Here is an 11832-nt window from a genome sequence, read left to right as displayed (position 1 = left end):
TCAAGGCTGTGTGCTTGCTCCCATTTTTTTTTAGCATGGTGTTTTCAGCCATGTTGTCCAATGCTTCCAATGGGGATGAACACAGCATCAAGGTCAGTTACCTCACTGATGGTAAATTCTTCAACTTTAAAAGTCTATAAGCCATGACCAAAGTGGAGGAAGTGTTGGTGCATGACTTTCTGTTTGCAGATGATTGTGCACTCAGTGCAGCCTCTGAAGCTGAGATGCAACAAAGTATTGGTCAATTCTCTGCTGCTTGTGCTAATTTTGGCCTAACAATTAACACCAAGAAAACACAAGTGCTCCATCAGTTACTAATACACCTTTCATATGTGGAACCATCAGTTACAGCAAATGGAGAAGTTCTGAATGTTGTGGATAAGTTCACTTACTTTGGGAAGATCTAATGAGATAATGGATGTGAACACTTTGTACAGCAAGTTGTAAAATGCTGCAGAAAGGCAGGAGGAAATTATTATTATGGAAGTGGATTCCCTGAAGTGGAACAAGTCTCTTGACTCTTCTGTTTTGCATCTTATACTGCAGATGTAAAAGACAGCTAGCACATTCTTAATATGTTGAAGAGAGTTATGTCTAGCAGTAAGCAGCACTGTGGAGAAGAGAAGGCAGCTCTCTAGCAGCACCACCTTCTTTCAAGTCCAAGGACACATGAATTTAGCAAGCTTCCACAATGAGGAGGGTAAAAGAGATAGATAGGATTACTCAAATACCAAAAAATCCCAACTATAACACAGCACATCAGTGTGGAACAAATGGTTCCTAATGTAATAAGACCATGAAGCTGGTCACATATTCATTGGTTGGAAGCATGAAATACAGATTTATGCCACAGATATTAAAGGATTGAGTCTTCCATATTACTATGACAACATTTATATAACGCTTTAAGGTTTGCAAAGTGCTTTACATAATTATCTCATTTAATCTAATAAGCACAGGAAAGAAGCAGGATAACTTAGACGGGTATGTAGAAAAACACAAAAACCTTTCACATGAGGTATAATCTTCCCCTGACTTTTCATCCTAAAATGGGTGGTGCTAATGAAATGGTCAAGCAGAAAATCAAACAATGGGAATTCAGTGTCCACTAGGTGTGGGCACTTGAACTAGGGACCAGAGAAATTGAAAGAGAATCTTACATTTAGAGTTAAAAGGGGCCTAGTCCAACTCATTTATTTTACAGATGATGAAACTGGGGTCTAGAGGAGTTACATAACTCACTAAAGCTCACACAATGACAGAGCTAGACTTTGAACTGCAGGTTCTCCGAATTCAAGTCCAGCATTCTTTCTAGTATACCACACTGCCTTCCAGAAGCAGAAGCTATGGTCCTCACTCTTTTAAAGTTTTCAACAGTGGAGAAATATGACAAACATAAGGTAGCATATTATATATTTGAAATAAATTATGCAGACAGTAAGTGCTATGGGCTTACAAGAAAGGAAAGATCACAGTCTGCCCAGGGATGGGCCAACATATGCCCATGATGAACGGAATTACCAGAGCTGGGGTGTAGTTTGGATTGGGAACCAAGTAAGCATAAACAAAACAAAAATCTACGCTGAGTCAATGCCGTGACTTTACTGAGTGCCCAAATCCAAAGAACTGAAACAGAAATTAGAAGCTTAAGAAAAGGCTCTTTCTGCACAAGGGTGAGGTAGGCAAGGCAAGCATTAAATTGCCACCCATTTTACTGATGAAGAAATTGAGGCTTGACTTGCTCAGTTACGAGGCTCGTAAAAAAAAGGAGGGGGCTGTGGAGGAAGCAGGGGTCTTCTGATTTCCACTCCCCCGCCCCTCCTCCCCTGGGGTTCTAGAACCACGCCTCAACCAGGGGCAGTGCCAGCCATTAATTGCCAGAGGAGGGAGACTGGGAAGAGGCCCAGCCAGCGGAAGAGCGGAAGAGCCCAGCCCCAAAGTGTGCGCAGGCGCCCTCCGCCGCCCGGTCGCAGGCATGTGCGCAGGCCCACTGGCCCCCCTTCTGTCCTCTGGTAGTCAGAGGGGGAACCACCTGCGCCTGACACCTTGTGCTTCCGGGTCAGCCTTGGTAGCGGTTTTCGGTACCCATTTCGACTTGGTGGTTCGGTAAGGCCTAGCTCCCAGCTCCGTCACCGCCCGGTCCCTCCAGAGACCTGGCTCCCAGTTCCTCCCTGCCCCCCGCGGAGCCGCCCTCTCTCCCGCTCCCTTCTCTCGGGCGAGACGCTGGAAGGAGGGAGGGGCTGAGGCCCGCGCCGTGGGGAGAGGCGGCGGCGGCGCCGTCCCCCCCTCCTCCGGCGGGTGTCTCCCTCCCCGGGAGAGGCAGTGGTGCGGCCTGGCCCGGAGCGGCCGGAGCGTGCGCCCCGCGGGCAGCCTCCGTTCCGCCCCCTCCTAGCAACAGGCCCTCGGAGCTGGGCCCCGCGGCGGGTCCTGGCTCCGGTCGTTCCCCGGGGCCGCCGGCGTCGGGCCCTGGGCAGCCCGGGGGCCCGCGGTGTTCGGGAGGAGGGCAGCCCGGGGGTGAGGAGCCGGCCACGTCTCCTCGAGGGCTTCTGTGCTGTCCGCCCTCCTGTCCCTTCGTCCGGCTTCGGGCGCCACTGCCCTTCACGCATCCCCAACGGTTGGAGTGACCATGACCCCAGACCGGGTGGCTAATGCCAAACCTTCGGACCCGGGCTCAGGGAGGCGCTGTCGACGTTCATCTTGTACACATCGCTTCGGTTCCGAAAAGAACCTCGAGGTTGATTGTCACTCCTCCCGCCAAAGGAAAAGCTGGGGGCCATCAGCCCCAGAAAGGGAAAGGGGTCTGCGGGGGGCCACAGAGCGGAATAAAAGCTGCACTAGTGCACGGACGCGGAAGTGGACTTGTCGGCCCTTCTGTTAGTGTAGTCTTCAGCCTGCAGACACCAAGTTTGGGTAGCCTGAGCTGCTGCTGCTGTGTAATGCCAGGGCCACTTGTTTATGGCTGATGTTGATCATTTCATCGATGAGGAGAATTAAAACACGCATACGCACACACCTTTTGAAGCATTTAAAAACTAGTTGAGAAAATACCTAAAACTAGAAAATAATTCTAAAACACCATATGTAGTTAAGTGAAAGTTTAATACAGAATACTTTATTTTCCCAGAAGAAACATGGAAAAGAATGTCCCAACTCAATTAGTGAAATGACTGAATTGTATAATATTTTAAAATTAATTTATTTCAACTACCATTATGTATACAAAGTGCTGAGGATGAATAAATAGGTGAACTTACTGTTTATAACATAATAATGTATCATAGCATAAAAATCTCAAACATGCTACCTCAGTAATAATCAACTGCACTGATCAATTATTGCAAATGAAATTGAGGCAGCTAGATGGCACAGTGGATGGAGTGCTGGACCTAGAGTCAGAAAGAACCAGATCAAACCCCAGACACTTACTAGTCATGTGATCCTGGGCAGTTCATTTAACCTCTGACTGCCTCAGTTTCTTCATCTGTAAAATCAAAATAATATAGCACCTGTCTCCCAGCTTTGTTGTAAAGATCAAATGAGTGTTTTTTATGAACTTAAAGTGCTATATAAATGCTAGCCATTATTAGTCTAAATCAGTAACGTTTTATTTTCTAGGTATATTCTCCAGTATCTAGAAGTTAGACTGGATCCTTCTGAGGTCCCAGCTTTAGAATTCTTTTCAAATTTTTCAATAACGTTTCTATGAAATTGTACAATCTTCATTTAAAAAAAAATCTGTATTTTTCAGTTCTCCCTGAATGGTTCCTTTATACAATTGAATCCTTTTGTAGTGGGACTCCTGGTGTAGTAGAATTTGAACACATTTTGCAGTTTTCCTTAGTTTTCATGACCCAGGAATTACTATTGTATTTTTTCCTAAAATAAAATTTCTCCCTCAAATGAAGGTATCTCAAAGTCTCTGGGTATATTAACTTGGTACTCTGTCCTCATTCTCTACTCCTCCTTTAAAGACATGAGCTAAGCAACTGTGTCATTGTTTTCCTTTCTTATAGTATGATGAAAAAATTTCCCAAACTGATTAGATAGTGGAATACTTTGAAACTTGACAGAAAGAGAGAAGGGGAAGGAAAGGATTGGTTAGTCTAAGGGAGAATATCCGTAGATTAAAAGAAAATTGAAGAAACTGAAGAATAAAATAGAGAACATTAAGCCCATTTTTAGTCTTGCCAGATGTTTTACAATAATAAGCATTTGTGATAATTTGATATTCACTATATTATTGCTAATATTGTAATTTTCCTATGGAAACCTTATTCACATCCTTTGAAACCCAAGGTTCCATGGAACACAGTTTAGGAAAAGTAAAGTAAGATACAGCATGGTAGATAATGGGCTAGCCTTGGAGTAAGGAAGGCCTAGGTTCATTTCCTTCCTTAGACACATACTAGCTTCTTAACTTCAGAGTCTCAGCCAACTTTGAGATGTTAAGTTAGCAGATCAATTGCTGATCTTCATTGGTAGAAGGAATTGCATACCAGGAGTTCCCTATGTGTTTAAACACCCCTCCCCCACAAAAACCCCAACCCTCTCACCATCCCATATGTACTCTTGCTGTTAACAGTATAGTATAAAAAATACTAGATTTTTCTAAAGACAGGTTGGTCATGTCATACACTCCTCAAAAACCTTTAATAGCTCCCTCTTGTTGCTAGGATAAGAGAAACTCAGGGCCTCATAAATTGTACCAACATAGACATCTGATCTCAATATCTTCATTTGAAAAGCCCTGAGCACTGGAATGGAGAATGGACTACAACATATGACACCTAGGTCCAGGTTTCCCTTGTTCACTTAATGATTTATAGTCTGGTTGTTTCACTATGATTAACAAAAGTTTTTTTGTTTTATGCAGTTTGGAGCATGTAAACATATCCTGAGTCCTTGATGAGTTCCAGTATGTGGTATATTATGCAGAGCATTCAGAGCAAATATTCTCTCTCAGAGCGCTTAATTCGAACAATTGCTGCCATACGTTCCTTTCCTCATGATAATGTGGAGGACCTGATCAGAGGGGTGAGTGTGCTCCTGCTTCTGTGAGAAACCCCTGAGGGGTAAAATGGAACCTGGGGACCATGTTGTGTTACAAGCCTGAAGCATCAACTCTGCACAGAGTAGAATTTCCGTTATCTAGGAGATAATAAGCTGTTGGTCCTTATTTGTTTTTTGTTTCAGTTTTCCTACCCTTCTCCCCTTTGTCACGTTGTAGTAGCCTTTTTGTCTTGAAATGTGTTGAGTTCTACATGGCTAGTGGTTAAAGGTCCAGTTAAGATATCATGCAGAGGAAGGTAGAAATACTGTACAACTTATATAACTAAGTTATTCTGTACAAGTGGTTTTCTGTTTGGCACACTGATCTTCCCATGTCTGGGATAGAGCAGTTAGAACTCTTATTTCTCTTAAGTAATTTATTACCTGTCGTACCATTTTTTAAAATTAGGTATTTTATTAAAGATACGTTATTGAATATCAGTAAAACCAGCTTGGGGAGAGGGGAACTTGGTGGTACAGTGGGTTTTAGAGCACTGAGCCTGGAGTCAGGAAGATCTGAGTTCAAATGCAGGCTAGGACACCTACATTTGTGATGTTGGGCAAGTCACATAACCCATGTTTGCCTCAGTTGCTCATCTGTAAAATGGGGACACACTAGAGAGGGAAATAGCAAAACACTCCAGTTATCTTTGCCAAGAAAAAACCCCAGGAATGACAACAACAACAACAAAAAACTAAACAGATGGAACAAAATCCTGTATTTTGGAAACTATTTACACTTTAATTTCAGTGTGTAAAAAATTATAACTTTTCAGTCACTCCAAGTCCTTTTCCTCTTATGCTTTAAAATTGAATGTGCTATATTTTAGTTGTTGTTTTTTAATCATTTTGCATTACTTCATTTAGGCCTTTCCACATTTATTTGTATTCCTCATACTCATGCATATGTTATTTGCATTAATGTGCTACAGTTTATTTAATCATTCCTCCGTTGTTGGGCATTTATGTTAATTTTCTTTTTTTTGTATTTATGTATAATGTGGCTATGAAAATCTTCAAACAGTTCCTTTTTTTGTTGTTCTTTTTGACACTTTCAGGGGATATTCTTAGTAGGTCAAAGGGTATGATTATTTTTTGTTTTACCATATACTGCTCTGTTGCTCAAATGCTGCCATTCCTGACTTTGGGTAGTATTCTGACTCTTGAAAAGCACAGTGTGATGTTATATTTAAGAAATGCTGGTTATAAACCTAAGACTTTCGAAAATCTGTGGCACCTGACCATAAATTTCTGTCGGGCAGTCGTGGCAGGTACAGTTTCTTGGCTGCTTCTGAATGCAACCAGACCATTGTCATGGTAGTAGTACGTGAGACTTAAGAACCATTGTGAGCAGCCTGATGTTTCATGGCTATGAAAAGTAAAATGTGCAGTTAATTAAGTCTTGGTAAAGGACTCCATACTAGAAACTCTTAAGTTCTGATTCTCCTGTTTAATCAGCCTGACTTTGGCTGTGACTTAATTATCTTTTTTTCATATTTACATTAGGAGCAACACTACCACTGGGCTAAACAATCTTTAAAATTTCTGTGCTGAAGATTGGTACTACTACCTATTGAAGTAGCAGTGGATACACAAAATTTTTTGTAAACAAAAGTGGCTATTAAGTTTCATTTCCTTCTTGTTAGGTGTAGCTACCTATAAAAATCATTGAGGGGCAGCTAGGTGGCGCAGTGAATAGAGAACCAGCCCTGGAGTCAGAAGGACCTGAGTTCAAATATTGGCCTCAGGCACTTGACACTTACTAGCTGTGTGACCGTGGGCAAATCACTTCACCCAGATGGTCTCACCAAAAAAAAAATTTTAAATATAAAAAAACAACAACATCATTTAAAGGGCAGAAGAGCTGTTACCTAGTTTTCCTGGTCCCCATGCTGATAGTGTTGTTGCCCTACCTTCTAAAGAGCATAGTGGGATAGGAAAGTATCTCAATATTCCAGCTTTCTTCAACACAGCAAATTCTGCTTAGTCTAACAAGGGCTTCACTGTTGGTACAGATGATAGGATTGAGCTTTTGATGGTGGTCTGAGAGTTAGACTTCTTAATAAAGGTGGTTATTAGTGTGATTCAAAAAAAAATTGGCAGTGCTTTATTTGATTGTCTCCAACAGTAGAGCTGTATTTCTTTAGTTTTCAAATGGAGAAAATGGGTTGCTGTGTTTCTATTGCATGGCATGTCTGTTGGAGGCAGGATTCATTTTCCTTGGTACCCAGTCTTGAGCCTTTTCCCTGCCTGTCTGACTAGCTTTTTCAGAACATGATGAAAGAGGGAAATGATTCCATTTTCATTCCATTCCAGCTTTCCTCAAAATAGCAAATTCTTCCTAGTCTGACTAGGGTCTCGCTACTTAGGCAAAACTGATGGAAGTTCTCTGTTTTTCGGCCTATAGGGAGCTGATGTGAATTGTACTCACGGCACACTGAAGCCACTGCACTGTGCATGCATGGTGTCAGATGCTGACTGTGTGGAGTTACTCTTGGAAAAAGGAGCTGAGGTAATTTGTTTTTAATAACCCACTCTAACACTTCATTGAAAAGGATCATATTTTCTAAGAATCAGTTCTCTCCTCCATACCTCTCCACCTTTTTTCTTACCCTCTAGATCCATTGGTTAGAACCACTTTTATTGCAAGGCATCATGGTGGCTAGCTAAAGCCCATGAATATCTGTTGTTTATCAGCCCGGTTGTGTACCTCAGTCACCTTCCCCCTCCTTAATTTGAACTGTTGTTGGTGTTAGTGAGGAGTAATTTCTCTTTCCCTTTTTTGTTCCCAGCCTATTTTTTTGGGTGGCACTCTTCAATATCCTTGAAACTTTTTTTTTTTTGCATGGAGAATGAACTGGAACTTTACAAAGGAAGTCAACCCCCAACTCTCACTCTTATGTTGTCTAGTCTAGGGTTGGACCTGATGTCAGACACAGCCTCCCAACATTAAATGAAAACAAAGATATACCTCTCATCCCTTCCTGGGAATTCTGCCTTCTCTGCTGTCATCTCTCTGCTATTTTGAATATTGGTCTCAATCTTGTTCCTTCTGTTGTGGCAATCACAAGTTTAGGGCCAATAGTAGGCTATTTTAAGGCAGCTAAATGAGCTTATGGATTAGAATATAGCAACTAACATCCTTATAATTTTGTCCAGGTTAATAATACTGTATATATTAGAGCTTTCTCTAGATTGTCCTTAACTGTACAGGACAAAAAGAACTAGGATAAAAGGTGATAATCCAAAATTTCTACTCTCTTTAAACTTTTCTTCGATAAACCTCTCCCATCACTGCTTAGTAGCAAAAGATGAGTTTAAGCTGCATCCTTCTCCTTTTCACCTTACCCTGTTATGAAAGTACTAAGTAGTAGCAGCATAGTCAAAAGATAAGAAGGAAGAGGAAAGATAACCACAGAGCCCTGGATGGTTCAGAATAGATAAGAGTCCATGAGTTCAGAGCTAATTTTTCTGTAACTAACAACTACCTCTATGCTTCAGTTATTTAAAGGTTTTCTTTCCTCCCATGTTAACAGGGTGGTTCTATTTTTTCCCTTTGACCGTCTTAATTGTATTTGTGGTAGCTACTGGATCTTCCTGTTAATTAAGTACTTAGGACTAAAGAATCGTTTCTACAGTCTCTTTTTGAACTTTCCTCTTAGGAATCCTAACAGAAAATTTCTTCTTACTAAAGAAGTATCCACTAGCTTCTCTGCTAAGAGCTCTATGGGCCTACTATAAAAACATCTCCTTTCATACCCAACCTTCCAAACTTATTTCCAGGGAACTTCAGTCCAACCTTACAGATATGGAAAATGTACTCATTTAAAATGGTTACTGCCAAATAATCAGTACCTTTTTCTCTGAACTTCCTTTGCCTTCCTGTTGCCTTATATGATTATTCAAAGCTGATTCCTCCCCCCACCCCAGGTACCTGTCATCTCCCTTTTGCTTATTGACTTCCTTGTGCAGCATAATAGATTATTAGTGATGGTGTGTAGATGAATAATTTGGATCTGCCTGACATTCTGTATCTGCTTATTATATCCACTGCAATATATTTGTTATTTCTTTTTATAGGTAAATGCTCTAGATGGCTACAACCGGACGGCTCTCCATTACGCAGCTGAGAAAGATGAAGCCTGTGTGGAAGTCCTGTTGGAATATGGTGCAAACCCCAATGCACTAGATGGCAACAGAGATACCCCGCTTCACTGGGCAGCCTTTAAGAATAATGCTGAGTGTGTAAGGGCCCTTCTAGAAAGTGGTGCCTCCGTCAATGCCTTGGATTACAACAATGACACACCACTCAGCTGGGCAGCCATGAAGGGAAACCTTGAGAGTGTTAGCATACTCCTTGACTATGGTGCAGAGGTCAAGGTCACCAACTTAAAGGGCCAGACACCTATCTCCCGGTTGGTGGCTCTGTTGGTTAGGGGAGTAGGAACAGAAAAAGAGGATTCTTGCTTTGAGCTCCTCCACAGAGCCGTTGGACACTTTGAATTACGGAAAAATGGCACCATGCCTGGTGAGGTAGCCAAAGACCCACAACTTTGTGAAAAACTGACTATGCTGTGCTCTGCCCCAGGAACCCTGAAAACATTGTCTCGATATGCTGTTCGACATAGCCTGGGACTCCAGTATCTGCCAGATGCAGTAAAGGGCCTGCCGTTGCCAGCATCTTTGAAGGAATACTTGTTACTTGTAGAATAACTGAGGAAGAGCTTGGGCCATCACACAACAATTCTACATGAGGTTTGCTCTGCAGACCTAGTTGTCCTGTTCTGTCATGGGGAAATGGGATGCAGATGCTCATGCCTGGTGCATAGATTTTGAAACAACATATCACAGCAATAACACCCTTGCCACCTCCCCTCTAAGCCAAACAAAAAAAAAATCCAGTGCTTTTTTGTTTGCAGAAAGTGTGTGTATTGCTTACTCAGCTTTTGTTATTTGCACCTTCTAATGGAAGAGGTCTCCATGTCCCCTCTCATTTAGGAGACTTGCAGCTAGAGCCAGCTGCACAGCTGAATTTCTTTAGGAAAATTAAATATATTTAAATAATGTGTGTGATCTCCCTGCAGAAACATTTGGTGACTAACCCTTTAGGAGCTTTTTAATTGGTCATTGGAGATTTTCAGGGAAAAAACAGACCAGTTAACACTGTTCACAGTCTAAAGAAGAAAATATAACAGTTTAAATAGTGCAATTTAATAATGACTTAACTGAATGACATGCTAGCATTGCCATGTTATTGAGGGGGGAATTTTCCTTTGTTTCCCATCATAAGAAATAACAAGCTGTCCTTTTTTTTACCCCTGTTTGAGTGGTACAGCAGAATTAACTTATCTGCTCTCCAGTGTAAAGAAAATAGTTATCTGTAGTCCTGAAAATGCTAGTTTCTCACATGTATTACCTCTCAGACTTTCCCCAATCAGGTGTTCCAACCGCACCAAGAAGCCATCGTCCCTATCCTTTAGATCTTTTAGTGTTTGATTCTAGAAGGGAAAGGTATAAGCTAGGCTGCTTTCTTCCAAGCTCAAGTTCATAGTCTCTGTATAGAAAACTCCACTAAATGTTTGGAATTGTTTTTCTTTCATTGTTAAGTTGTGCTTTGTACTAATTGACATTTTAGTCATTTCAGGCTGTGTGTATGTATGTGTTGGTAGTGGGAGATACTGTATGGAGAAGAACCAACTGCCTAGAAAAGTGTGGTTTGGGTCAGTAGGACTTTTTATTTCCATATTCCTAAACTTTGAATCAAATAATCTGAGGAATACTTGACTAAAACAAAAAACTCTGTGTATGTGTGTGTTGGGGGAAGGGAAGGGAGGGAACTAAGGAAAATGGTGGGAGGAAGCCATATGCAAAATAGGAATGGAATCTGTTGAGGTAACTTGAAAATAAGTGAGAAGAAAGGCAGTTTGATATATTGAATAAAGAGTAGACTTTGAATTCAGGAAGACCTGGGTTCAAATTCTTCCATACATACTGGCTTTGTAACCCTGGGCAGATCATTTAGTACTCTATTTAGCTTAAGACTATATATAAAGTACCGAACAGTTGCCAGTTGGTATTGACCAAAAGAGTTTCCTCATTAAGAGATCCCTAAAATCACATGTCTGGTCCAAAAGTAAAGTGAATCTGATTTTTTTGTTGTTGTTATTTGTGTGTTACATTTATTGAGGTGATAGAGTATGGAAGAGTAGTAGTTCCAAAGGGGAGCTTCTAAATACCTACGTTGTTCCAGTTATTTTCTGGGTATTCTTTTGTGTCCTTTTTTTCCACTTATAAGTATAAATACAATATCCCTGTCTCCTTCTCTCACATACATTTTGGTGATACCTAATGTAAATCTCTCTTCCCCTATTTCACATGTCACTAAGCTTGACACTACATTAATAAAATCATTTTCAGAAGGATTGGGTAGATAGATGGGAATCATACCCACGTGGAAAAAGGAATAGCCTTCATTTCATAGAAGGTATAATAGAGAGGCCCATAGAGAACATCTAATCCAACTCTCATTTTACAGCTGATGACAGTAGATGAGGTGAAATGTCTTGCCCAAATTCATACCATTTAAGTGGCTCAGTGAGGACTAGAACCTGGGTTGACTTCAAGTCCAGTGCCCTTTCCCCTATGTCATGTTGTCTTTTTCCTCTCTATTTAACAAATGTTTTTAGCTGGCTGAGAAACTCCCACTTCACTTTAATTTATAACTAGTTCCATTCATCTTGCCTCTGAGAAAATAGTTTTTCTTCCATTTAAAAAAAAATCATA

At 41.2% G+C, this 11832-nt stretch overlaps 1 protein-coding gene across 2 annotated transcripts; it reads left to right on the top strand.

Annotated features, from left to right (window-relative positions):
* Positions 1–1975: 1975 nt before the first annotated feature.
* Positions 1976–11214, top strand: ASB8 (ankyrin repeat and SOCS box containing 8). 2 transcript variants are annotated; one of them, XM_020977179.2, is made up of 4 exons: positions 1976–2106; positions 4874–5034; positions 7457–7561; positions 9130–11214. In XM_020977179.2, exons 2-4 carry the CDS (start codon positions 4906–4908, stop codon positions 9760–9762), a joined length of 867 nt encoding a protein of 288 aa, XP_020832838.1. In that variant the 5' UTR covers positions 1976–2106; positions 4874–4905; the 3' UTR covers positions 9763–11214. The 2 variants fall into 2 exon arrangements, with proteins under 2 accessions (XP_020832838.1, XP_020832839.1); XM_020977180.2 differs by lacking the exon at positions 1976–2106 and adding an exon at positions 2646–2734.
* Positions 11215–11832: the final 618 nt, after the last annotated feature.

Source organism: Phascolarctos cinereus, unplaced genomic scaffold (assembly GCF_003287225.1).
Source record: "Phascolarctos cinereus isolate Bilbo 61053 unplaced genomic scaffold, phaCin_HiC Scaffold_1;HRSCAF=81, whole genome shotgun sequence".
NCBI lineage: Eukaryota > Metazoa > Chordata > Mammalia > Diprotodontia > Phascolarctidae > Phascolarctos > Phascolarctos cinereus.
Note: the sequence above shows the minus strand (reverse complement) of the source record. Positions and strands in the feature narration are given on the sequence as shown.